The following is a 25,226-nucleotide window of genomic DNA, read 5'->3' on the forward strand; positions in this document are numbered from 1 at the left end:
TATCTGCCATTCACCATGAATAGCAATATTAAAAATCGGGTGGCAGCACTGCAGCCGCCGCCATTTCATTTTGAATTTACCGAAATTTTGTCTGGCGTCATTCGCGTCTGTGCGGTGGCATTCTGCTTTAGTAAACACATTTCTCATCCTAAATTATCTTTACAACTGGAAAACCTTGAAGGAACTTATTTGCAATATATAGTTGGTGTTTTTTTGGCCGCACGTCAATCAGAATCAACTTGTTTTGTGCTTTGAGGCATGAGGCAAATCAAGCACACAAAATTTTCATTGTGCAATTTGTGCCAACACGAGAGGCGTCACTTATCTGTGCGGAGGCATTTTCCTTGAGCAACACATTGTGCAATTGAAATCCTGCACACATCACATAAATTCCTTCCATTCGCGAATACAAGACCCATTCCTATTGGCTATGGTTGACCCAACCTCCATCAAGGGAGAGATCCTTGAGATGACTGGCGAGCATGTGGAGCAGCTCCATTCAATGTGGTCCCTCATGTTCGAGCCGAAGACATGCAAAGACTTTCTGCACAAACTCAAGGCGCACGCGGATAATTTCTATACGGATCTGCTGACCGAGTCGCGGGAGAAGCAGGCGGCCATCCTGGATGACATAGCAGCACTCCGAGCCGAGGCCAGCGACCTCACCCGACTCCTCCATGAGACGGTGGACATTGGTGAGAGGCCCGACGATGTGCCACTGATCATATGGCAGCTGAAGCTGGACAAAAGCATTGAGCATCTGCGCGAGGAGCTCTCGAAACGTCGGGCGGAGATCGGCGAGCTGCTGCTCCAGCAGGAGCAGCTCTGCGAAGAGCTGGGCGCACTGCCGCTCCCTCTACTGGCGGACCCGCTGCCCCTGCCCGATGAGATGGACGGCTTTCGCGACCATCTCGACAACCTGCGCTCTCAGCGCGCAGTGCGCCAGACGGAGCTGGACCAGCTGCGCAAGGTCATCAAGCATGACATGAAGATGCTCGAGCTGATGCCCCAGACCGATGCAGAGGATCGCCTACTGAACGATCTGAGCCACAATCTAACACCAGAGACACTTGAGCGGCTGCGGCAGATGCGCAACAGTTATGCCGAGCAGATCCAGGAGCTGCGCTCCAAAATCCATGACATGCGCGAGAAGATCTACGTGCTGTGGGATCGCCTCCAGGAGACGGACGAGAGCGCCATGCGACGAGTACGCGAGTGCACCGAGAATACGCAGCGCACCTATGACATCCTCCATTCGGAGCTGCAGCGCTGCCAGGCACTGCGCAGCCAGAACCTCAAGACGTTCATCGAGCAGCTGCGCGTCGAGATAAGCAAGTGGTGGGATCTAACGCTCAAGAGCCAGCAGGAGCGCAAGCGTTTCTCCAACTACTACAATAAGTATTACAACGAAGACCTGTTGGAGCTGCACGAGCTGGAGCTGGATGATCTGAAGAGCTTCTACACGTGCAACAAGGAGATTTTCGATCTGTACGAGAGCCGTGCAGAACTTTGGTCGCGCATGCAGGCTCTAGAGGCAAAGGCCAACGAGCCGAATCGTTTCAACAATCGTGGCGGCCAGCTCCTTAAAGAGGAAAAGGAACGCAAGGCCATCAGCTCGAAGCTGCCCAAGATTGAGCAGCAGATCACTGAACTGGTGCACGCCTATGAGGCGCAATCGCATGGCCCGTTTCTGGTTTATGGCGAGAACATACTGGAGCTGATGGCTGGCGAATGGGAGAACTATCGCCAGGCCAAGCAGAGCTCGGCCCGCAAGAAGGCCCCGCCCACCACGAGGACGGGCAGCAGCAGCAAATTGATGATGCCACCGCCGACTGCCGGTTCAACGGCCCCTCGCACGCCCCGAACTTTGAAGAACATGTCCTCAATGTCGACCTCGACAATGTCGTTGCGCAAGACCCCAACAATCCAGCTGATCACTCCCAATATGACCAAGAGCACTGGGAATCTGCACAAGCGACTGAATCCATCAGCAGCCGCCAGCTCTTCGGGGTATCGGACTCCCAACGCCAAGCGCAGCCTCATGAGCTCTCTGAATTCGATACGCCCGTCGCCGTCTACCGCACAGCGGCTGGCCAACAGCCAAGTGAAGGCGTCCAAGTCGCCACTAAAGCGGGTCCGCGTCCTGGACAACACATTGCGTCGCAGCGGGGGATTGGGCAGACGCAGCCTTGGCACACGCTCGAACAAGAAGCCACGCACAAAATCAGCGGTGCCGGATACAAGATCGCCCAGCGATTCCGAGTATATGACCGATGAGACCACTGAAAATGACCGCGAAGCCGGGATCTCCTATGACGAATTTGTGCCCACGAGTCGCTCCTCAGTGCTGCCCGTCGGCGGGGCTCAGCGTCAGCGCAATCGCGTGGCTGTGCCACGAATTCGCCATGTCCTCGTAAGCCACAATTCGGTGTCGTCGGCCGCCAACACACCGTCAAAGCAGGCGGTCAATCAGGAGGAGAGGCCTAGATTTGGCAATCAATTGAAGCTCCCGTCGCCACGTGAAAGTCGCATGTGGCCGAATCCACGATGAATTATCTATCGAAATTACTACTAAAATGTACCTATATTTTGGAATTTTTATTTGCGTTTTATGTTTGATTTTATTTTTTGTACCTTTATCTGTTTATCTCTGTTTCATTTATTTTCGATGTTGGCCCAATAAAATAAAATTATCTTCAAGAAGGACAACCGAACCACACAAGCGAAAGACAGTCGTCTATTTGAATTTGAACTATCCTTAATATAGGAACACTGGATTGACCGAACCGCTGAGGCCTTGATGGAGTTGGGGAATACTCCACAGTTATTTTGATGCCAGAAAGCACTTTTTGTATTCTAAAATCTCACTTTCCGGCACAAGTGAGAAAAGAGAAAGCAAAAACAAAATGCATGCCGTGTATGGTACGCAACGCACCTGTGTGAGTGCTTTTCGAGGTCGAAAATCCGCGGCGTGGGCCATACAAATCGGTCGAACCGCTTGGTAGTTTTTGATATGTCTCTTTTTCTCTATTTTACTCCCTTCCGCCTTATCACGCACACTGCATGAGAAAGGTGTGTGTTACAGAGAGAGAGAGAGAGAGAGAGAGAGAGAGCGAGAATGAGTAAGATCTGTAATTCCATTTGTTCCTCCTGGCTATAATAATGATCCGATCTGGAAGGGGGCGGGGCGAAATTTCGAAATTTACTCTTGTAACAGTGTGATATCACAGGAGTCTGGACACAAAATTTGGTTGATCTAGCTCTTATAGAGTCTACGATCTAGGCGCACATCGGCTCGGCTATTGGTGCTATTCATATACTTTATGGGGTCGAAAACACTTCCTTCTGGGTGTTACACACATCCACTTCGCCACAAACCTAATATACCCCTATACCCTTCAAGAACTGGGCTTATATATGTGCGAAATGTGCGAAAAAAGGTCCTCCAACAAAATGCACAAAGTTGATGATTGCTTCCCGACTCGAGCCTCGCCGATAGCGCCTAGTTTCCACTACACAGTAGCTTTAAACATTTATATAATAATAATAATAATAGTAAAATATATGTGCATGAATATGAGTAGGCATTTCGATTGGCTTATCTACAGAAAAAAGACTCATTCCAATGGCAGCCAGAGATGTAAAAATATGATAAGCAAAGAGAAGGAGACGAAAAGAGAAGAGGTTTAGCTTCCTGATCAATAATACGGGACGACAGTGAGTTTGCTGTAGGTCTACACAGATCGGCGCTTTTCTAAGATACTAGCATATTTCTAGAAATTTATAACATCTTTTAAGAGAGCAGCGGCCACTGATTTTGAAGAACGTCTCGTCCCTATTAGTTGGTTCTGATCAATTATACAGAAATCACGATGTCGACCCCATATTTGTTGATGCGAAATGAGTCCTTAACACATAATCTATTGGAATAGAATAGCACTTTTAGTTTTTGTCGCTTACGATCACTTTGCCAAACGATTTCGCTATGCAAGGTGCATTTTGTATGTGAAATTACAGCACAATTGTACAGATTGAACAGCTCTAAAGATATTCACGAAATAAGATCATATAAGAAATCATTTGTTTACGATCATTCACTTATTTTCTGTACTAAAATAAATGCATGGAATTTTTTTTTTCGTGCATGTTTTAGATTAGACGATTCACAAATTGAATGAAAAATTGCAAGTCTCTGATTGGGGGGGCCTTGGGACTCAAATACAAAAAATGTATACAAATAAATAGGTCCTCCACTTAGCTAGATGGTGGCCTAAGATAATTTCTCTATTATAAAACGAATGTAGGCCTACAGCAAACAGAAAGTGAAACAGAAGCTTGATTTTTTCGACCTGTATAATATCATAATATGCGAATGGGATATGGGATATTTATTTAGTTCATTAATAGTTATCTGCTAAATATGGACTAAGATAATAATAATATGGAACTCGGAGGAATAATTCTGTATTATTTTTATCTAAATAAATATAAGTAGCAGACAATAGTTAATTAAACAAATAAAAATATAGATGTGTAGTGTAGGGCAAAAACATCTGCTCAAAGTCGCTTGAGAGTCTGTAATTCTCTTTACGATCGTTCCATTTTCTATGGCAATTCTGTCCCAAATATAATAATAATAATAATAATAGGCATTTATAAAATACATCCATTTACTGGGTGAGGGGTGGGGGTGGTGGTGTGTGTTGTGCTACATTCCATGTGATGTAATCTGGGCTCTTACACTAGTTGTTCTTATCACATAAAATTCTAAAATAAAAAAAGTTGCTTCCCAGCAACTTCCATGATGCAGTCGTCTCTCTGAAATCCTGTACAACGGGGAACATAAGATTGCACTGGAATAATAGTTGTGTTTGCTCTGCTGATGGAGTGCCAGTGGCTGTGGGCGTAGCAGCAGCTTTGCAGCTATTTACCAGTCTCACTGCCGCTCTGACTGTGCTGGCTGCCACCAGCATGATTGTACAATAGATGCGCTGCAAGCAGAGAGGAGGAAATACATATATGCTTTAAAGGCACAAGCTCTTGGAACACTATTAAAGCTTACCCACAACGACGGGGGGAAAATTGAAGGCGCCAAAAGGTGCTGCATTCACAGGCGTTGGCGGCGCCGGGGCCGGTGCATAGGCGGCCCCATCTAGAGTGGCCGATGGCGATGTTGTGGGCACAGCCCCTGTGGTCACGGGCGAGGCATGGTACGCCGAGGCGGCCTCTGGCAGCGAGTGGTTATGAATGATGGTGGTTGACGAGCTCTCGACTCCCGTACCCATTACAGCCACAGGGCCTCCAATTTGTTGCTCCATTTGGTTGGGATCCTGCCCGGTCGACGCCGACGACTGATAGCGAACGGGGGGCATCACGACAGTGGTCAGATGGGATTGAGTGCCATCCTCGAGGAGACCTGTACGCTGCAGCCGACCCGTCTTCGTCTCGATATGCTTGTTGTGGGCACTCAGGCAGTGGTTCCTCATGTTGTACAGCTGCAGGAAGTAGGCATCGCAGTGCGGACACTTGTACCGCTCGCCCGTGTGCCGACGTATGTGGGCCTTGAGGTCATTGCTCTGTGTGAAGCTCTTCGGGCACTGGTCGCACTTGTACGGCCGCTCGCCCGTGTGGGTGCGCATGTGGATGGTTAGATTGTAGGCCCGATGGAAGCTCTTGCCGCACGTATTGCACAGATTGGGCTTGGTGCCCGTGTGATACCTGGAGGGAAGCAAGCAAGGAAGGAAGGAACAGAGGTTCGATCATCGAGGGATCATTTGTAGCCAGGGAAGGGGGACAGGAGGACAGGAGGCTTCACTTACCGCTCGTGCACCTTGAGATCGGTGGCCCGGGGAAAGGCCTTCACACAGTAGCGGCACTTGTACGGCTTCTCGCCATTATGCCGCCGCATGTGCACCCTCAGGTAATCGTTGCGGGCAAAGCTATCGCCACAGATGCAGCACAGGAAATTACGCTGACCAGTGTGGCTCTTCTCATGCTCGCGCAGCTGCTGGCGCTCCTTGAAGGTTTCCTCGCAGCTCTTGCAGGCGTACAGAAAATCGGTGTGGAGCAGCGTGTGCTTGCGCAGGTACGTTTTGCTGGAGAAACGCTTCGAGCAGTATTCGCAGGTGTGCTCCGCCAGCTGGAGCTTCAGTTCGCTGCCCGCCTCCAGGCCCTCGCCATTATGCTTGCTCACCTTGTGCCGCTCGAGAGCCTCGGGGCGAGCAAAGGCTGCTTCGCATAGGGTACATTTGTGCTCCTTGTTACTGTGCAGGCTCTGGACATGGGCCTTGAGATGGTCGCTGCGTGCAAATGCCTTGGGGCACTGCGGACAGCTGTGCGGCTTCTTCTCTAGGTGTGAGAGCTTGTGCCGCAGCAGGTGGCAGTGGCGGGAGAACGTCCTTTGACAGACATCGCAGCGATTCTCCGGATTGGGTTCTCCACTCTGTTTGTTGCGACGTCGTCGCTTTGTGGGCTTTGATTTTCTCAGATAATCCCTCATGATATCCAACTTGGATTTGTCTACGCCTCCTGGAGGGGCATCATCGTCTTCTCCATCATCCTCATCGTTGTCCTCGTCATCCAGGTCGCTCTCCTCATCCCCATCCCCAAAGTCGTATTGCTCTTCGTCCTCCTCCTCCTCCTCCTCCCCCTCGTCTTCATCACTGAGAGGCAAATCCTCCTCCCCCCCAGGGCGGCTGGGGTCTTCTATGAATTCATCTTCGTGCCGTCCTTCAGGCTCATCCACGCTGCCAGCCGCCGGCTGGCTTTCCTCTTTGATGTGCAGCGTCGTCTGAGTTGGCTCTGTGCTGGGCAAAGGTTCATCTGGAGAAAAGTTGATTAAATCCATGCTCTAGGAATGTTTAGCCGCTCACCTTTAACAGCGGCGGCATCGGTAGATGTTTGCCGCTCCTCGGTTTCAGTCTTCTCTTTCCGCCGGCGGAGCTTCTTCTCGAGCTTCAGGTCAAGATCTTCGGCTTCCAGGTAGGGCTCCGGCTTAATGTGCAGCCACAGCTCTTTCTTGGCCTCGTCATTGACCTCGTCCTCTTCCTCATTGCTGGATATGGGATTGATATTGCACTGATAGGCATCGCCCTCATCATTCTCGTCTTCGTTGAGCAGGACCTCGGCCGAAACGAGCTCATCGCCGGCAGAGCTCTGCATTGTCGCCTCGTCCTCCAGCGGCCAGGTGCTGTCTGACTCTTGTTTGTGTATGTTGCGTATGTGACGAAGCATGTGATCTCTGCGGGTGAAGGCTGATTGGCAGTGGGGACACTGGAGACGCTCAGTTTGGTTATGACACCGTGCTAGATGCGCTCTAAGCTGGCGCAGATGCGGGAAATGTTGCGGGCAGAACTTGCACTTGAGCTGCTGAACCACCGCCGCCACCCCTTCACTAGCACTAAGACTGGTACTGGTGCCGGTGCTGGTGCCGATGCCGGTGCCGCTGTCTCTTGTTTTGTGCACCCTATTCCTGTGCAGGCGCAGCTCCAGGCTGTTCAGGAACTGGTCGTGGCACATTTCGCAGGGCAGGAGGGCCACCTGCTCTGTTTGAGTGCACACATCGCTGCTGCTGCTGCTGAGTGTGCGCCCCAGTAGTGTCATCAGCGAGCAATAGGACTTTTCCGCATCGCGCTTGAAACGGTAGGCGTGGCGGGCCGCCTTGATGCACAGGTCGCACATTTTATGCGGCATCTTGTCGTCGAATCGGTCGCAGGTGTAGCGCGTGCACTCGTTTAGTATCTGGACGAGACTGGCTCCCTGCTCCACAGGCGCCTCGTCGTAGATGAAGTGCATCTCCTCGCCCACCGCCACACTGCGCAGGCAAATTCGGCAGACAATCTCAGCATCGAAATCGAAGCTGCCGCCCGCTGGCACTGGTTGGGCTGAGGCGGCCATTGCTGTGGTTTGGGCGTGGATGTGGATTGTTATTGCATATGTGCATTTACAAATTATTGCCGCTGCTACTGCATTTCCTTAATTTTTTTAATAATTTTTTTTGTTTAACCACTGTGTGGGATTTATTACTATTTTGAATGCGGTCATATTATAAAAGGATTTCTTACATTTCCAAGTAAGGCCACACTAAGCCATACATCGATATTCATAATAGTAAAAATATCGCATCCGAGCCGATAGCTCCCGCTCAAGCAATTTAAACTACAAATTAAAAATAACAAAAATGTATTATTTACAAACGCGCAATACAAATCACGAAATAATCTGTGATCCAGCTCCCGCATCAACAATTAAGGTCAGCTGGCCATTTGTGGGATCTACCCATGCAGCGGGAAACTGTTTGTCCTGATCCACGAACACGCGCTGCAATTAAAAACGCCATTAGTAAATGTAGTAAATCATATTGAGTCCCCCATTGCTCCCACCTTCACAACATCCGATTTGCTGGCGCCGGTCACCACAAACGCCACATCCCTGGCATTGTTGATCAGCGGCAGAGTAAAGGTGATGCGCTCGGGCGGAGGCTTTGGAGAATTTCGGATGGGAATCACCAGGCGAGAGGTCTCCTCGAGCGTGGCAGGCTGCTCAGGGAACAAGGAGCAGGTGTGGCCATCCGGCCCCATACCCAGCAGCAACAAATCGAATTGTGGAACACTGTGACTGTTGCCAAGTTTGACCTTTACTCGCGCCTCGTAATCGGCGGCACATTCTTCCAGCAGCTTGGTGGTATCAGCCTTGACAAACTGCGAGTCCAAAATCGACGGTAGCTGGCTCAGCCACTCGGTTCTATAGGCGCAAAATGTGGAATCGCTGTGATCATCAGCCACATAGCGTTCATCGCAGAAGAAGAACTCCCAGTTGCTTGTGTCCAGAGTACTTTTCCTCAGGGCTTTTGTCAGTAGCTGCACCAGGGAGCCACCTGATCATGGAGAAATAGTTGGCATTTTTGAATGAAAGACTATTTAAACACCTGACAAGGTCACCTTAAGTTGAGCTTATCAACGCACACACACACAAGGCACACATTCAGATCGACTCGATCGGATCCTCACCTGAGAGGCCAATGCTGAAAGTCGCCTTCCTATCTTTTGCTTGCTCGGAGCAACGCCTCAGCAGATTGCTCACTGTCTCAATCAATTTATCCTCGGACTCGGCCAAGCTTATTTTGAAGGAACACTTGCGGTCGGGCATATTGAAAATGATATTAACTCCCCTTGGACTCGACTTGGTGATGTTTAGTGTATCGATTAGGACTGTTTATATTATATCGATATGTACACTAATTTTATTTTTTATATGATAGTATTGTGCGATTTTATCAAATATCATTTTATTTATTTATTTATTAACGATGAATGGCCTGTTCATGTATTTACTCTATTTTATGTATACGTTGTATAATTTCATCATGTACTTGGTTAGTGGCCAGGGAAAATGAGCTATTGAGTTTACTCAACTATCGATGGATACCTACCTACCTATATTTTGCAGTATGTGCAAATGAAATGTATCGATACATCCTTGAAAAATTTCATGAAATTGCGTTGTTTAATTTTTTTTTTGTGTCTATGGCATAGACTTTATGCTAGGAAAAACATTTTCATTATCCAAAATATCGTACTAAGTGCCATTACGGCATCGAAAGTGGATAAAACATATACTATACGGAATTAAAACCGCGTTTAAGGCACAGCTAAGAGAGCGCGTATTGTTTAGTCTGGCATTTGGCACAAAAAAAGAAAAGAAAAAGACACCAGAACAATTCCACACTAGCAGTAGCAACAACAACAACAACAACACAGATAGATTGCGAGGCAGCAGCGGTCCAAAACAACGTGTACGGGTGCTCAAAAAAAAAATTTCTGTGGAAAACAACAATGCCTAAGCGCGGTGGTGGTGGCGGCGGCGGCGGAGGCAGCCAGCGTTACAATAATAACAATGTTGGCAATGGCGGCGGTGGCGGCTCGCGTTACTCTGCCCTGAAAGATTTTGATGGTGAGTGGAAATCGCAAAGCAAAATATTATATACCAGTGGAAATACATACATATACAAATTGTGCAATTCAGCCGATGGCGATGATATGCAACGTCGCAAGGATCGCAACAAGAGGCGTGTCAGTTTCAAGCCTCCACAATTCCCACACAAAAAGGATATAAAATTGCGCATGGAAGACTTGCGTCGTTGGGATGAGGACGATGACATGAATGAAATGACAACAGCAGCCAAAGTAAGATCAAACCTTCCACCACGACTCGCATTGGATCTGTATTTATTCATTGACTCTCTCTTTCTCTCTCCGTGTAGGATCGTAATGCTCTGCGCCGTCGAGGATCACCGATTCCACGGGGCAAATTTGGCAAACTGACGCCCAACACCTTTGGATGGTATCAAGTGACGGTAAGTCCTAGGCCAGCCAGCCAGACAAGCCATTAGCCATTAAGTGGTTATCCATATAGCGAGAACGACAACCATATAGATATCTGTGTACCATATAGTATGTATCGTCTGTGGACGACTTGGAACTAGCAATTTTCCAGCATACAGATTTATGTGCTAAAACGTAATCAAAACTATTGCGGATCTCTCATAACATGCTTATCGCATGCTCACGCATGTGACGGTGTCCGATGTCTGCTCGGGAATAGATTCTTGGAATTCGCAACATCCATGCGACGCTTGTGGACTGGACTGGTGGCGCATGTGTCCATGTTTATCCATCCATTTACCAGCGGTGTTCGTTTTCGATTTAGCCCTGGCGTCTGGGCATCTCGCGACTCTCCGTTCCCCGGTTTGTGGTCGTTTGCGTTTATTAATTAATTTCAATCGTAAAACCCGTAAACAACAAAATCTCAATAGCAGACACGTTGTGTGGGGTGAGGGGAGGGTCGGAGCCACAACAATTACAATTGCAAGCAAGCAAATAAATATTTATGGCTGGACGGGCCGGGTCGGGACACAGTGCCTGCCGCCAGTAGAGGGTCCCCAGCATTGGGAGCCGTCGTGGCATTAGCAGATTCTTCCGAAATATATAGAACCATACCGGTGCCTGTCTGTGGTGCTGTAGGTATTCCCTCTGTGGGGCTCTGGTGGGCCAGTAACCTTCGGCTACACTGTGTGCGTGCTATTCCTCCCACCACCTTGCACCACACGTTGCTATCTCTCTCGGCGGTGTCATAAAAACACGAGAAACAACAAAAAAACCCAGGTAGAAAGCAGTTTGGCACAAACCCTATGCTGACGGTGCTCCTTTAGGCCCGCTAAGCAGCAGTAGAACAGAACGGAACAGAACAGAGCTCTGGCCAGTGGGCACTGACTTCATTTCATCGACAGCCGGCAAACGCTAAAGACTGTGAAACTGTGCGCGCGCGCTGCCTGGAATCTCAAGAGGCACGATTAGAGGCCGGCGTGGCAGACCCCAGACATACAGCCATCCACTTATCACACCCGGGAGTGATTAGATGTGCGATTAGATACGAAACCCCCAAACCCCAATCGCAAGAGAGAGAGAGGAAGAGGAAGAAATGGAAGCCACTTTGGGAGCCTGGGACTATGCCATCCTGGCGGTGGTGCTCATCATCTCCGTGCTGATTGGCCTCTACTACCGATTCGCGGGCAAGAGGCAGAGCACCACCACGGAGTACCTGCTGGCTGGTCGCTCGATGGGCGTCACCCCGGTGGCGTTTAGTCTGATGGCCAGCTTCATGTCGGCCATCACCATTCTGGGCGTATCGATGGAGAACTATCAGTTCGGGACAATGTTCGTGATCATCAATCTGTCGTACGTGGTATCCACGCCCATTGCCGCCTACCTCATCCTGCCGGTCTTCTACCGCTTGAAGACGGCCAGTGTGTACGAGTATCTGGAGCTGAGATTCGGCTATGCCACCCGATTGGCCGCCTCCGTAAGCTTTTCACTACAGATGATCCTCTACATGGGCATTGTGGTGTACGCCCCGGCCCTGGCCCTGGAGGCCGTCACGGGCGTCAATCAGATCTTCTCCATTGTGATTGTAGGCGTCGTTTGCACCTTCTATGCCACGATTGGCGGCATGAAGGCCGTGCTCGTGACCGACATCTATCAGTCGGTGCTGATGTTTGTCGCCGTCTTCAGTGTGATCATCTGTGCCTGGGTAAAGGCGGGCAGCCTCGGGGAGATCTGGCGCACAGCGCAGGAGAACGGACGCATCGATTTTACCAACTTTAGTGTGGATCCAACGGAGCGGCATACGTGGTTCACCCAGATCCTAGGCGGCTGTGCCACCTACCTGGCCATCTATGGCGTCAATCAGGCCCAGGTGCAGCGCCTGCTGGCCGTTCGCAATCTGAGCTCTGCCCGGGCGGCGCTCTGGTGGTGCCTGCCCATCCTGTGCCTGCTCAGCCTGAGCACCTGCTTCTCCGGGCTGTGCATCTACTGGTACTACCGCGACTGCGATCCTGTGCTGGAGGGACGCGTCAATTCGCGCGACCAGGTGATGCCGCTGTTCGTGGTGGACACCATGGGCGAGTACACCGGCCTGGCCGGGCTCTTTGTGTCGGGGATCTTCTGTGCGAGCCTCTCCACCATTAGTTCGATCATCAGCTCCCTGGCGGCCGTCACCCTGGAGGACTACCTTAAGCCGCTGTACAAGTGCTGCTCCAGTCGTGGCGGCACCCTGACGGACCGCCAGACCTTGTGGTACTCGAAACTGCTGTCCGTCTTCTATGGCTTGCTGTGCATCGGGCTGGCCTTCATGGCCGGCTCCATTGGGGGACTGCTGCAGGCGGCCCTCTCCATATTCGGGATCGTCGGGGGACCGCTGCTGGGCCTCTTCACCCTGGGCATGTATGTGACGTCGGCCAATCAGAAGGGGGCCATCGGTGGGCTGCTCATTTCGTTGGTTCTGTGCTTCTGGATCGGATTCGGGCAGCCGAGGCCGCCGCTGGTCAGCCTGCCCATGTCCACGGAGGGATGTCCGATTGATAGAACCTACGCAAGGGACGCATTCTTCTCAAAGGTGGAGGAGCAGCAGCAGGACGAGCACTACTTTTACTTGTACAGGATCAGCTACATGTGGTACGCCGCCCTGGGCTTTCTGGTGGCCTTCTTCGGGGGCTGGCTGCTCTCCTGGCTGTGTGCGCTGCTTAGGTGGGACGACAACCGTCGCATCTACCAGGACGCAGAGTGCACAATGATCAAGCACGATCTGTTTGTGCCGCCATTGGCCAAGCGGCTGCAGCGGCGTCAGATGCCACGGCTGGTCGTGACCGGCACCAGCTCGGAGATCGGGGGCATCGCAGTGGTGGCACCGCCACGACTCGACCAGATCGAGTGGGAGAGGCAGAAGGATGTGGCGTAGCGCAGCAGTTTCTTTCTTTATTTCATAATAAACTTTTGGCAACACAGAATTTCACAATAATAAAAAATGAGCAAACAAAACACAAAAGCGCGACGGCTTCACCCGACGATTTCGGGGGCAGGACTCGCCTCGTAATAGTTCCGTCCCGACGAGAGGTGCCACAGGGCCAGGAGGCGGGTGAGCTCCTTGTAGCTGAGTGTGTGCAGATCCTGGCGCTCGGCCGTGTAGACTCCCGCTGCCTTTAGCTCCTGCACAATGGTGTTGAACAGCTCCGGTCGATCCTCATGGGCTGTTGCCTCGCCCCTTGCCGCGATGCGTGAAATGTGCGATGGCTGTGCGGCGGCTGCTGCTGGCTCCATGGCATCCAAGGCAGCCACCAGCTCCAAGTCGTTGGTCATTGGCAGGGCATTTGAAGTCCCTGCCGCTAGCAGGAGTCCCGCCAGCACCAGTCCCAGTCCCAGCAGTCCCGGAATCTGTTTCATTGTGTCCGTCCGATTGCACGAAGCTTTGCCTTTGCACTGAGTGACCGCGGCAATTGAATCGCAACGAATACGCCTCCTAACCGAACCGAACCGCAGTTTCAGTTTCTGTTTCTGCTGACACGCTGCTGCCTCTTGCCGTCGATCGCGGCCTGGTGTCTGGTGTATCGGTCCCTCGGTCCCTCGGGGTGCGCTCCACTTTCTGTGTTCTATCGCGGCCTGCCCTTCCTCCTCGCTCCGCGCTTCTGATTCACATTTCTGTTGATTGAAAAGTCACTGTAGGGTCGTTCAATTATTTTATCTATTTATTATGTACATATGCAATGTGTGTATCTGTCTCTTTTAGTATATTGTAGGTCGGGTCTGCTCAGTCGTCTGCCGTCCAGTTGCCAGTACACAATTTCCTTTAATTGATTTGTACTTTCGTTTTATTTTGATTTTGGTTTTGGTTTTGCCTTTTTGTTTGGTTCTTCGGTCTTCGTGCGCTTCGTTTTAGGCCCTGCCTGCCGTGCCACACAAGCGATACAAGCAATCCAAGCGATCCATGAGATACGATCCAATTTACGATTATATCTGCGCAGTTGTGCTCTCTCCCTTGCGATGGTGTTTGTTCTCTTTTGTGGCACAATCTTATCTACTTCGATATCTATACGCACGGGAAAGGCAGTATTCGTTGGGTATATATTCTGGCTCTGAATGTCCACGACTCCTGAGACCCTACAGTTTCTCCGACTATCTTCTGAGGCAGCAGCGGTTGGCATGTCTTTGGTCCGTTCGTGGCCAGCAAATGAGAATGTCCGACACGTAAAATGTAAAAAATACAAGAGGACACATGTGCGACCGAGATTGCAAGAACAAAATACATGTCTTGTATAAATAATGCCATTTTTTGTGCTCCGAATCAGCTGATTGTTTCCTGGCAGAACTGTTCTAGAGCTTCATTGGGATATATGTATGTATTCCGGATACGGATCAAGGAAAAGTCTATATATGTTTTTTTTTATTCTGTGACTAAAACTGGTATACCCTCTGGAGGGACAAGGGGTATGAAAATAATGCAGAAAGATAGATCACTTTCGTGTTGCCGGCTTTGGGGCGGTGTCAAAAAATATTAATGAAACAAACAAAAAACTGCACTAATCAGGCAGGCCTAGTTTTTCATTTAATTTTGCGGATTACGTTTTCAGCCAAAACGTTTCGTTTTCGTTTTAAGGTTTCCCATTTTTCACATATTTTTGCTGTTTGCACCAAAACGAAAATTGTTGTTTCCCGGGCCAATTTTTTCCGAGCCAAATTTGAGGTTGGGTTAAAATTAAATTATTTATAAAGAAAGCAAAAGTTAAATTACCCTGATATAGGTGTCAAGTTTATGTTAATGCATCAATAAGTCATCTATTTTTTTCATTTTGGAATTAAGGTTTGTTTGGTTATCTTTTCATTTAGCCAACGAAAATGTTTTCGTTTTGAAAAGGAATAAATCTTGGGGAATGTGAAAACGGAAGCCCCAATTTATGTGTATTCAAAAGTAAATTGAAAAACTTTTGTGAATGTGAAAAACAGAGCCTGGCTGAATATTTCGATCTTGCGCGTGATTTACAGTACAATTATGGTCGTTTTCTAATACCCTTTATCGGTATTGAGAGCAGTGGAAAACGACCATAACCGTCGCTAGTTTGCTATCGTTAGCGAAACAAATGCAATAATCCAGCATGGGCATTTTCATTGGCACTAAGTTGCGTTATGGCGTCTTGCGTATGTAAAGACTGTTGATTTGGGGGGTTGATAAAAATAACTACATTTTTAAAAAACTATACTTAATAATTTATTCTTTATTTTAGTTTTGCGAGCTCGTAATTTCAAGATCATAATTCTCAGTAATGGCCATATGGCTACAGGTGTACACTAAAATCTCTTGTTACGATACGATAGATACGATTGGTTAAAATAATTTGTTTTAAGGATTCCATGTATATTTTGACCCTTTCCCTCGCATTTTTCATCGTCAAGAACAGCTGTTTTTCGTTATTGCTAGTGGTGATAGATGGCAATTGGCGGAAAAGTCCAGAAATATAAAAGAAAATCGATTAAATGCACCTGAAACGCAAGAATAGCTCAATCGACGTCGCGATTGGACACTGGTCTGTTATGCTTTGGTCTTTTTGAAATGAACGTAAGAACGCAAGAACGCAGCTCTAGTGTAAACAGGGTATTATCAGCCAGCAGTCTGGCAACGCTGCCTAAGTGGTATTAAATGCAAATTGTAATTGCTGACTGATTCAATTTGCATTTCCCTAATTGATGCACATCTCCGAATGGGAATGCCAATGCGAATGGGAATGGGAATGCGAATGCATGCATGCATGCATAAATAGACACATGTACTTGTACCCGTAATCATCTGAATGGATTGAGATGGCTTAAACATTAGGGAAATATGGTTTTGTTTTTTTTTTTCAAGTTCTGGAATGACTGATCGCTGACGTCTAACACGTGCCGATGGCTCATGGCTCGGCTCTTAGTCACATTTTGGCCTAAACCATAAACGAAAACAACAAACTCAAATCCATTGATAACCAGAACACTGACTCATGGACAGTAGGGGGGAGAGAGGGAGGAACCCACCACCCAGCACCCACCTACCGCGACTCTTTTCGTCTCTCTCTCTCTCTCTGTTTTTGTGCTTTTCCGCTGGCTCTGCTTCTTGTGCCCGTCTGTCGTCTGTTGTCTGCTGTCTGCCGTGCCGTTCTTTTGTGCATCGCCTGATGTCATCGGCCAGCAATGCGTTGGATCGTTGGATCCGCTGAAATCGTTCTCCTTATCTCGTTCTCCAATTGAATTGGCATGGCCCCTGCTGCTTGTCCCCTGATCTCTCTCTCTCTCTCTCTCTGTCTCTCTGTCTCTCGGTCTCCCTGTCCTTTGTTTGCGCTTGTGTTTGTTTGCTTTACCGTTAATTTTGCCGCCTTAGCTTAGAAGTTCGCTGTGGGATTGGTGTTTGGTTTTGGTTTTGGGCGGATATTGCAAACATTTTGGCGATTCAACAATTTATTTTTTGTATAAAATTGCAATTCTGGTATAACAATTAACGGCTTCACTTAATTCATATATTCACATGGCTGTGTACCCTCTGCTATGTGCATGCATACATTCGGCATAAATATTTACATACGAATAGATACATACATACATATGTACATATCTCTCTATAGCCCGCACCCCCACCCGCACCCGAACACGCACTCGATCGCATACATTTCGAGGAAAGGCCGCCACTTCTCGACTCATTCTTTCTCTTTCGAGCAAACACACTTGTCCCCACATGGCATTGAAATACCACAAAAATGGTACAAAAAAAAAAATGGTATAAAAAAAAATAATTATGGTGTTATTGTGGATACAATAATTATGGCTTCGCTTTGGGTTGGGTCTATACACATAGTAGTTGCAGATGGATCCGTTATCCATTGGCTAATGCTAATCCTGGTCACCATCGCTGGTGGTGGTCACCGTTTTCTCCTGTGTGCTCGTCGTGGTGGTGCGTGTGAGGGTAAACACTCCGGTTGTACCCACATCATCCATGGGCTGGGCAATGATGGTCGATGTGGTGCTCTGCGGTTGAGAGGGGAAAGGGATGATCTCTGTACATCATCTCGCTCTCTCTCTCTCTCGCTGGACAGAAAAGTACTTACGCCATTTTTGGTCTCCTCGGGACTCCAGGAGCGCTTATCATCCAAGTCCTTAGAGCAGCAGCCTCCCATTTTTGCTGGATGTGATCTGTCGTCTGCTGGGTTACTGGATGTTGGAGCTTCAGCTGATGGCTGGCTGGGTGGCTGGGTGGGCTGCTGTTTTTTTTTTGTTGCTGCTTCAACTTCGCACGTCTGTCATCGAATGCCGCCGTGCCGTTTTGTGCCGTTCCGTTCCGTTTGCCGGTGTTCGTTCACTTGTTAGGCCCCCACGGGCCCCAACCCATCGACAGCGTCGCTGCCGGCGATGACAGCGACCGAGGCAGAGAGCAGAGGCATAAACAGAGACAGAGACAGGGGCGTCATAGCTCCATATCAATTCTAGAAATATGTCTCAGTGCTCCGCTCGTATTCCGTATTTTGTATTTCGTATTCCGTATTCCGTATTCCGTATTGTGGGGAATACAATGGAGAATTCATATACAACAAAAAAGGTTTATATATAGGTATATTGTACGAATAAATGTACTCCCCCAATCCCGATCCCAATCCAAATACAGAATACAGAATACAGTCATCGTCTTTATTTTTAAAAGGCTTTGTAATATGTATGTCTGTCTGTCTGCCCTTGTGGCCCCTTAACGGTTAAAATTCCGATAGGTCAGGTGCGCCGACAGCGGACAGCCGACAGCCGATAGCCAGGGTTGCCTATGCACATTCCAGGCTGACGACTCACGTTCCCGATCTCAGCAGGGAAAAACCTCTAAAGCTCTGACGCTGATATTCTAGGCAATCCACAGAATACAATTGGAACCTATGGCCACCAATGGCCGTTCCTACTAAAACCTATAAACAGTTTTTAAGAGGGGGCCTGGGGCCGATGCCTGGATGTCTGAACGGCTGAATGGCGGTGGTGTGTGCTCGCAAAGGAGACAAAAATAATCATAACTAATGCCCCGTAATAAATGAATTTATCGCACTAATGCGCAATGAATGAGTGGGCGGGTGGATGGGTGGTTGGGTGGTTGGGTGGGTGTTGTTGCGAGGATTGCAGACTTATCTTTTTTATATACTATGCAAATGAATATGGTGCATGAGGTGACGTCTCATCTTTGTTTGTTGTTTGACTGTACTCGGAACTCGATCGTAACATATAAATTGAATTACTCTCCACTGATTCAACTGATTCTTGCTTGGCGAGTGTATGTACCTTTGTCATAAAACACCGATTAGATACTACTAATATAATAATAGCCGAGTGACCGATATTCATAGCTGTGACCTTCACAGTCGCAGTCACGTTATCCGTCCGCAACACTCCCACTCCCACTTCGAACTCCGAAACTCGAAACAGTGTATACTCGTACTTACGGTCTGCCTCTACTACACCCAGAGAAAAGAGTCCTGACATTTGAAGTATAATAGATTTGTACAAATTGTAGCCCAAGTCGAATCCTACAGTACCATTGAGGGTTAAAGCCACAGCAACAAAGGCTTCAGATTTAATATAACAATATTCGATGTAAAGTGTTTTATGTTCAAATTAAAAAAGACTCTTAAATGCAATTACACTACTTAAAAACCGAGTACTTAATTGAAGTATAGGTGTGTCTTTGTTTTTGCTAGGCCATTTTTCGCTGAGTGTACTGTCTCTGCGTGCGTGTGTGTGTGTGTGTGTTTGCCATACACTCATCATAATCATAATTAAATCGGAAACCGACAAGGATAGATAGAGAGGGAGACGCAGAACTATGTGCTGGCGATAACGCCGAAAAAAGTAATTAAACGACTAGTCACGGACTCGGAAATGCTATGCAAATATCTGCACACACATTTACATATGTACACAGGTACGTAGGATGCTATTGGATCCGAACCATACCCCAAGCCAATTTTCGATAAACGATCAAATCGAGCAGTATCCAACCGACTGCGCCGGTTCGTTCCCCTGGACAGCTCGATCCCTGATCAGTGATGGATTTCTTACAATAGTTCTGGTAGACGCACATGATTAGTTATTATAATGCATAAATTCATTATGATTTTCAGAAAAGGAGTGAAAAGTAGTACGAATGTATCGTGCATCATGTATCAGATGTCATCTATGATACATTCCTTACCATCGCACCGTCGTTAATATAGTCTGCTCAGAACCTACTGATATTGACTTTGTTGGGTATTCTAATCGATATGTAAGCGTTCTATATAAGCCAATAGCAATCGTACTATTTTTACGCTCCATATCGTAAGAGCTCTATCCCTGATCAAGTTATGCTGGATACCTTTCATTGATACATGGTAAATTGGTTTATATCGATAGCCGACAAATCGATAAGAATAAGAAAAGCAAATCGAGAAATAATCGAGAAACATGATCCCCGATTCATGTTCACTGATAAGTTGTCCTAATTAAATTGCTCTCATATTTATTTGATTGCAAGTAGAAGTATTTAGTAGTCTTACTGATTCTGTTTCGTCAATTGTGGCAGAGCCCAGACCTCGAGGAAGGGAGGGCTATGTTTAGACGTTCCACATGGTGACTTCATAGTTGGTCTTCTGTGATCTGATCTGCTTAAGGCTATCTTTTAGTTTCCAATGAAGCCCCTCATGACCATCCGGGGGTAGGGTATACCACTGATAAGTAGACCAAAAGTAGAGCACTTTTGTGGGGGATAGTCATGCGGAGAGATGACACAATTCGGGTCGCTATCTCTAGTCTATAACGAATCCACACTGACTCGCTTCCGCGTATCTTTATATGTACAATGTATTTATCTCCATTGCTATTTGTCTCTCTCTTACCCCAGATACACAACGGACAGATTTACGGGAAGGATGTGCTATTGCGTGCCTTATTGGCAGCCCTTTCTCCGCATCCGTTCAACGCCCAGTACTGGCGTGCCGAGAGAGATAGCGTCTGCTTCTATGTGGACGACTTTGACATGGCCGAGCACATTCAACAGCTGGGAAAACATGCACAGTTGCCTGATGGCTTCCGCCTGTCGCCGCGCGTCCGCAACGGCATTCCGCTGGCGACCGTCGACGATGCCCTCAAGGAGCGTATGAAGCAGGTCATGGCAAAACGCTACAACAGTCAGACCAAGGCCCTGGATATGTCGCGCTTCTACGCCGATCCCGACATAAAGCAGGTTTTCTGTCCCCTGTTTCGGGCCAATGTGATGGGTGCCGCACTCGATATCATGTGCGACAATATACCCGATCTGGAGGCGCTCAATCTGAATGATAACAATCTGGTGTCCATGGAGGCATTCAGACGCGTCGATAAGCGCCTGCCCCACCTCAAGATACTCTACTTGGGCGATAATAAGGTGAGCATCAGTGACAAAACCCGGCACTGCCAAACCTCATCGAGTAATGTCCCTTCTGCAGCTCCCCTCGCTGGCCCACCTCCTGGTGTTCCGTAATCTGCCAATTGTGGAGCTGGTATTGCGGAACAATCCGTGCCGTTCGCGCTACAAGGACTCACAGCAGTTTGTCAGGTATACTATGCTGTGACTTGTTTGGCTTTTTCTAGCGGATGTCGCTGTCGCTCGTGCCATCGTGTGCCCGTCCAGTCGACGTGGGAGACACCTCGTCGAGAGTCATACACACAGGACTAGGACATGCATTTCCATTTCCACTTTTTGAGTTGTCTCCCATTCCACCTAGAATCTACACAAGGCTGTTGCACTCTGCTCTGGAGTATGCTGGAGTCCTGCGAACCTATCCGAGGGCAGATCCATGCCCCCCCTCCGTTTGGTTGAGGATCATTAAGGATCATTCGGGTTTTATTCAGAGCGGTATTTGACACTGGGCAAATGTACTTGTTGCGGCAAGGGTTTTGTTAATCATCGGCTGCTATCTGTCGCAAAGCAAAGACAGACCGTTCAGCAGAACAGGGCTTTTGGGCAACGGACTTAAAAAAAAGGAACAAACAAAAAAAAAAAGAAAAATGAAAACCCATATTTATGAACTAGTCCAAGTCTCAAACAAGAAGTACAAGAAGAAATAACAGGTTTGGTGCAGCGGTTCGACACAGAAAAGACTGAACCTGAACCTGACCTTCGGACGGACACGGACACGACAAACGGCAACGCTATTGTGAGGCTCCGCGCACACGTGTGTCCACTGTGCGGGCAACATTCCACATGCAGCACATTTTGGTATGACAATGAAACATCATAACGGCACACACTAGTAGCCAACCACAACAACAATTAAACACCAACCCACATGCGCACACCCCGTCTCGAAAACCCACAGACGCGCGCGGACACCCACACGCAGGCACGCACGTGAAAGCCCACATGTTCGCGAATGTGTGGGTTGCGTTGCACTGTGCTGTGTTGCTGTTGCTGTTGTTGTCGTCTGTGTGGTGGCGGTGGTCGGCTGTGGAGGTGGAGGGACAAGGAGAAATTGGCGTTAACACGTCAATTGCTACGGGGTGGGGGAAGCATAATATTTTGCTAATCCTGGGCGCATGAGTTGCCTGTGGAGTGGATGTGTGTGTGGGCGCGAGCTGCAACAGCAGACATCGAACCGATCCACCGCTCATCGAACCGACCGTACGAGATCGAACCGCATCGAACCGAACCTCTCCCTCTGTCTGATGTAGCAGGCAGCTTTTTTGCATGCCAGCTACAGGACCAATTTTTTTTTGAGATTTGAACTAAAAAATACAAAAAATAAAAAAAAACAATAAAAAAGGGAAAAAAATGAAAAAAAATATACAAAATACAAAAAAAAAGAATTTAAAAAAGATGCCCAAGGCACAGTGCAATGCTTAAGGGTTCTGTTCCGCTGCTGTTCACATTTTTGGATACCCCTTTGCAAAATATCAAATCGGATGATATAGATGCAAGTGCCTTCGCCCATTCAAAAGTTCCTGCAATAAGTTGAACAATTCATCGGTTTTTAGCCGAATCGTTATCGGTTTGTCGGGACATCCCAATGGAGTTAAAGGTGGGAGGAGGATCTGCCCCAGGTTGGGCCCATCTCCAGTACCTGCTGTGAGCAGTGGGCAACGCCAATAGAGAAAAGCTACATCATTTTGTTATATTTTCACATCATCATCATAATGCTAATTCCGAACCACAAACCTATCGCATATCCAATCAAACTATTTACAGCGAAGTACGACGTAAGTTCCCCAAACTGGTCAAACTGGTAAGTGCGCTTGTCTATTGTGTTGGATAATCCAGAATATCTAGATCTCTCTGTCTACATGATTGCATGATACGCAATAAATAATAGGATGGGGAAACACTGGGGCCGCAGGTTGCCTTCGATTTGGCCGGATCCGGCACAATGCCAACGACCCAGGCCTCGTTTCTGTGCGACAACGCCGGTGCCGATGTGGTGCGCCAATTCTTGGATCAATACTTTAACATATTCGATATGGAGAGCCGCCAGTCCCTGCTGGATGCCTATCACGAGCATGCTATGCTTTCCATCACAATGCCAAATGCAGGCCACGCGGGCAGGTGAGTCCCACCCACCGAGATTCATCCTTTATCCTACTACTTTATCCTACTACTATATACGTTTATTTGACAGCAGATTGAACAACTTCTGGAAGTTTAATCGCAATTTTCGCCGCATTGTTAACCATGACCGCGATGACCATCGCACGAGGCTGCTCAAGAACGGCCGACTGGCCTGTGTGGCCACCCTGAATGAGTGGCCACGTACGCTGCACGAACGGCGCACCTTCACCGTCGATCTAACCATTTACAACGTGAGCATCATGCCATCCATCTACATATCGGTTCCCCCTTCTCTATTGTGCATTTTTGTACCCTTCCTTTTAGCCCCAAATGATTGTGTTCACCGTGACGGGGCTGTTCAAGGAGCTGAGCGGCGAAGACGACAGACCATCCACCTCGCAGGCCTACGAGTTGCGCCACTTTATGCGCACGTTTGTGGTGGTGCCACAAAACTCGGGCTTCTGCATACGCAACGAGACGATCTTTATTACGGCCGCCACGAATGAACAGGTGCGCGAGTTTAAGAGATCTCAGCATCAGCCAGCTCCCGGCGGTATCGCACCTGGTGCTGACGGTAGAAACACAGCATCGGGCATGGATGGTGCATCCGGATCTTCGCTACAGAATCGTTTAGGAACTGCAAGCGGTGGCGGCGCGTCCACGGTTGCACTTTTACCAGCAGTTGCCTCATTGTCCCTAAATATTGTGCCCAGTGCCACCGGAGGGCCGCCGCCCGTCTTTACCAGCTCCGAATCAGCGACAGATGATGCCACCAAAATGCAAATGGTCCAGGCCATGAGTTCACAGAGTCAAATGAATCTAGAGTGGAGTCGCAAGTAAGTGCGGAGGAGGAGCCAAGGATTAGTCCATTGCTAATCAATATTCAATCTCTAGGTGCCTAGAGGAGACGAATTGGGATTATAATCATGCCGGCTTTGTGTTCGGAAAACTCTTTAAGGAGAACAAAATACCGCCAGAGGCCTTTATCAAATAGATATGCCAATCGTTAACCAATAACAGCAACAACGGCTGGCGCAGAAATAGGATCAACGATCAACCGGTGAATTAGCAGCAATGAAATTACAACACTCGTACCAAGGACACACCCACACAAAAATACCCTTTTGCCATGTAAATCCTTCGAGCTCATACACACACACACACACACACACACACACACACACACAAACAAAGTGCTCCTCCGTCTGCCCGGCCACAGAGCCCATGGGACTGCCAGGCCGTGTAAAATTTTTGTTTTGTATAATAGTATACATATATATAAATGTTTATATATATGCTCGTATATATATATTTTTTTTTATAAGTCACAAACATGTTTATGAATAAGTTTAGAAGCCAGGCCACGAGCCCCCTGCCACCGCATTCGCTACCCTTTGATAGGATAATTTATTTTCATTTTAGCCATGTGCTGGACCTGGACCTTCGAGGGATGGATGGTGCATCCTCTCGAGCGTTCAACCAGAGCGCGGGCACTAGTTGTATTTTTTTGTTTTTAGCTCCCAAATAAAATTATATTGTATAAAGATCATAAACCTAAAGGTAAATTCAAAACAACTCTGGCACAGAACATAGCTACACAGAAGGCATACATACTCCCATACCCATGTACCCATACCCATTCCCATACCCATACCCATAGCCATACCTCCTTCCTCCAATAAAATCCCCTCCACGTAGCCTTATATTTGTACACAAGCAAAATGCAAAGTGCAAAACAGCAAACCAACGAGAAACAAGCAACAAGAAACAAAACAAACAAAAAATAGATAAACTATTTTCAATCAAAAGAAAAGGCGGTAGAGAGAGAGAGTATCCCATAAGAGATTTGGAAAAAAGCAATACTTCTAATGACCGATTATGTAAATTTGATAACGATAGCGATACAGAAATCAAATCTTCTTACGTTTTTTCCTGTTTTCCTTAACTAAGTAATAGTGGAAATAACAAATTGCTCGTGTACCCTGCACACGAGCCTAGCCATAAGTCGCAATTGAATTACACTTGCAGTATATACAAACTATATACAAAATGCACGGATAATTATAGCATAGGAAACTAAATAAATGTACGAGAGTCGGAATGTGAGAAGGAGGAGGCTCTCTTGGTCTTGCTCGAATTAATTGTTTAATGCTTATTTCCCATGCAATTTGGATGGGGGGTTCTCCACAACAAAGTACCTACAGTGGAACACATATGCGATATTTGAACGCCCCTAGCGACTGGTTTTGGTTTTTTGTATGCGATGCTAAGATCGCATTCGTTTAGTT

The 25,226-nt window shown here is 47.9% G+C and overlaps 7 protein-coding genes across 8 annotated transcripts; 3 read left to right on the top strand and 4 right to left on the bottom strand.

The window, feature by feature from the left end:
• The first annotated feature begins 42 nt into the window (after positions 1-42).
• On the top strand, positions 43-2,709 carry feo (fascetto). Its single transcript, XM_001355366.4, has one exon. It carries the CDS (start codon positions 431-433, stop codon positions 2,549-2,551), a length of 2,121 nt encoding a protein of 706 aa, XP_001355402.3. The 5' UTR covers positions 43-430; the 3' UTR covers positions 2,552-2,709.
• A 1,748-nt stretch (positions 2,710-4,457) lies between these two features.
• On the bottom strand, positions 4,458-8,030 carry LOC4815451 (zinc finger protein 677). The gene is made up of 4 exons (XM_001355365.4): positions 6,873-8,030; positions 5,820-6,822; positions 5,063-5,718; positions 4,458-4,991 (listed from the first exon to the last, which is right to left on the bottom strand). The coding sequence occupies exons 1-4, from the start codon at positions 7,894-7,896 to the stop codon at positions 4,924-4,926; spliced, it is 2,751 nt and encodes a 916-aa protein (XP_001355401.3). The 5' UTR covers positions 7,897-8,030; the 3' UTR covers positions 4,458-4,923.
• A 134-nt stretch (positions 8,031-8,164) lies between these two features.
• Positions 8,165-9,211, bottom strand: Pgls (6-phosphogluconolactonase). The gene is made up of 3 exons (XM_001355364.4): positions 9,009-9,211; positions 8,382-8,875; positions 8,165-8,319 (listed from the first exon to the last, which is right to left on the bottom strand). Exons 1-3 carry the CDS (start codon positions 9,145-9,147, stop codon positions 8,209-8,211), a joined length of 744 nt encoding a protein of 247 aa, XP_001355400.2. The 5' UTR covers positions 9,148-9,211; the 3' UTR covers positions 8,165-8,208.
• Positions 9,212-9,420: 209 nt separating this feature from the next.
• Positions 9,421-25,075, top strand: sbr (small bristles). Of its 2 annotated transcripts, none has more exons than XM_001355360.4 (10): positions 9,421-9,951; positions 10,024-10,184; positions 10,262-10,354; positions 20,260-20,781; positions 20,843-20,952; positions 22,582-22,618; positions 22,706-22,935; positions 23,012-23,189; positions 23,263-23,774; positions 23,833-25,075. In XM_001355360.4, the coding sequence occupies exons 1-10, from the start codon at positions 9,834-9,836 to the stop codon at positions 23,930-23,932; spliced, it is 2,061 nt and encodes a 686-aa protein (XP_001355396.2). In that variant the 5' UTR covers positions 9,421-9,833; the 3' UTR covers positions 23,933-25,075. The 2 variants fall into 2 exon arrangements, with proteins under 2 accessions (XP_001355396.2, XP_033240634.1); XM_033384743.1 differs by having other exon boundaries at positions 9,422-9,951; positions 23,009-23,189.
• Positions 11,159-13,316, top strand: LOC4815799 (putative sodium-dependent multivitamin transporter). The gene has a single exon (XM_003736111.3). The coding sequence runs from the start codon at positions 11,479-11,481 to the stop codon at positions 13,291-13,293; it is 1,815 nt and encodes a 604-aa protein (XP_003736159.2). The 5' UTR covers positions 11,159-11,478; the 3' UTR covers positions 13,294-13,316.
• Positions 13,286-13,962, bottom strand: LOC4815577 (uncharacterized). Its single transcript, XM_001355362.4, has one exon. The coding sequence runs from the start codon at positions 13,773-13,775 to the stop codon at positions 13,392-13,394; it is 384 nt and encodes a 127-aa protein (XP_001355398.2). The 5' UTR covers positions 13,776-13,962; the 3' UTR covers positions 13,286-13,391.
• Positions 16,797-17,715, bottom strand: LOC4816046 (uncharacterized). Its single transcript, XM_001355361.4, has 2 exons — positions 17,459-17,715; positions 16,797-17,378 (listed from the first exon to the last, which is right to left on the bottom strand). The coding sequence occupies exons 1-2, from the start codon at positions 17,525-17,527 to the stop codon at positions 17,244-17,246; spliced, it is 204 nt and encodes a 67-aa protein (XP_001355397.2). The 5' UTR covers positions 17,528-17,715; the 3' UTR covers positions 16,797-17,243.
• Positions 25,076-25,226: the final 151 nt, after the last annotated feature.

Source organism: Drosophila pseudoobscura, chromosome X, assembly GCF_009870125.1.
Source record: "Drosophila pseudoobscura strain MV-25-SWS-2005 chromosome X, UCI_Dpse_MV25, whole genome shotgun sequence".
Lineage (NCBI taxonomy): Eukaryota > Metazoa > Arthropoda > Insecta > Diptera > Drosophilidae > Drosophila > Drosophila pseudoobscura.

Bases quoted from the DNA above. Each gene is read 5' to 3' on its own strand.
- feo (XM_001355366.4), top strand. From the start codon at position 431: ATGGTTGACCCAACCTCCATCAAGGGAGAGATCCTTGAGATGACTGGC.
- LOC4815451 (XM_001355365.4), bottom strand. From the start codon at position 7,896: ATGGCCGCCTCAGCCCAACCAGTGCCAGCGGGCGGCAGCTTCGATTTC. The intron at 6,823-6,872 runs GTGAGCGGCTAA...ACTTTTCTCCAG, and splicing joins CGATGCCGCCGCTGTTAAAG to ATGAACCTTTGCCCAGCACA. The intron at 4,992-5,062 runs GTAAGCTTTAAT...CTCTGCTTGCAG, and splicing joins TTTTCCCCCCGTCGTTGTGG to CGCATCTATTGTACAATCAT.
- Pgls (XM_001355364.4), bottom strand. From the start codon at position 9,147: ATGCCCGACCGCAAGTGTTCCTTCAAAATAAGCTTGGCCGAGTCCGAG. The intron at 8,876-9,008 runs GTGAGGATCCGA...CTCCATGATCAG, and splicing joins TTTCAGCATTGGCCTCTCAG to GTGGCTCCCTGGTGCAGCTA. The intron at 8,320-8,381 runs GTGGGAGCAATG...TTTTAATTGCAG, and splicing joins GCAAATCGGATGTTGTGAAG to CGCGTGTTCGTGGATCAGGA.
- sbr (XM_033384743.1), top strand. From the start codon at position 9,834: ATGCCTAAGCGCGGTGGTGGTGGCGGCGGCGGCGGAGGCAGCCAGCGT. The intron at 23,190-23,262 runs GTGAGCATCATG...CCTTCCTTTTAG, and splicing joins TCGATCTAACCATTTACAAC to CCCCAAATGATTGTGTTCAC. The intron at 23,775-23,832 runs GTAAGTGCGGAG...TTCAATCTCTAG, and splicing joins AATCTAGAGTGGAGTCGCAA to GTGCCTAGAGGAGACGAATT.
- LOC4815799 (XM_003736111.3), top strand. From the start codon at position 11,479: ATGGAAGCCACTTTGGGAGCCTGGGACTATGCCATCCTGGCGGTGGTG.
- LOC4815577 (XM_001355362.4), bottom strand. From the start codon at position 13,775: ATGAAACAGATTCCGGGACTGCTGGGACTGGGACTGGTGCTGGCGGGA.
- LOC4816046 (XM_001355361.4), bottom strand. From the start codon at position 17,527: ATGGGAGGCTGCTGCTCTAAGGACTTGGATGATAAGCGCTCCTGGAGT. The intron at 17,379-17,458 runs GTAAGTACTTTT...TCTCAACCGCAG, and splicing joins CCGAGGAGACCAAAAATGGC to AGCACCACATCGACCATCAT.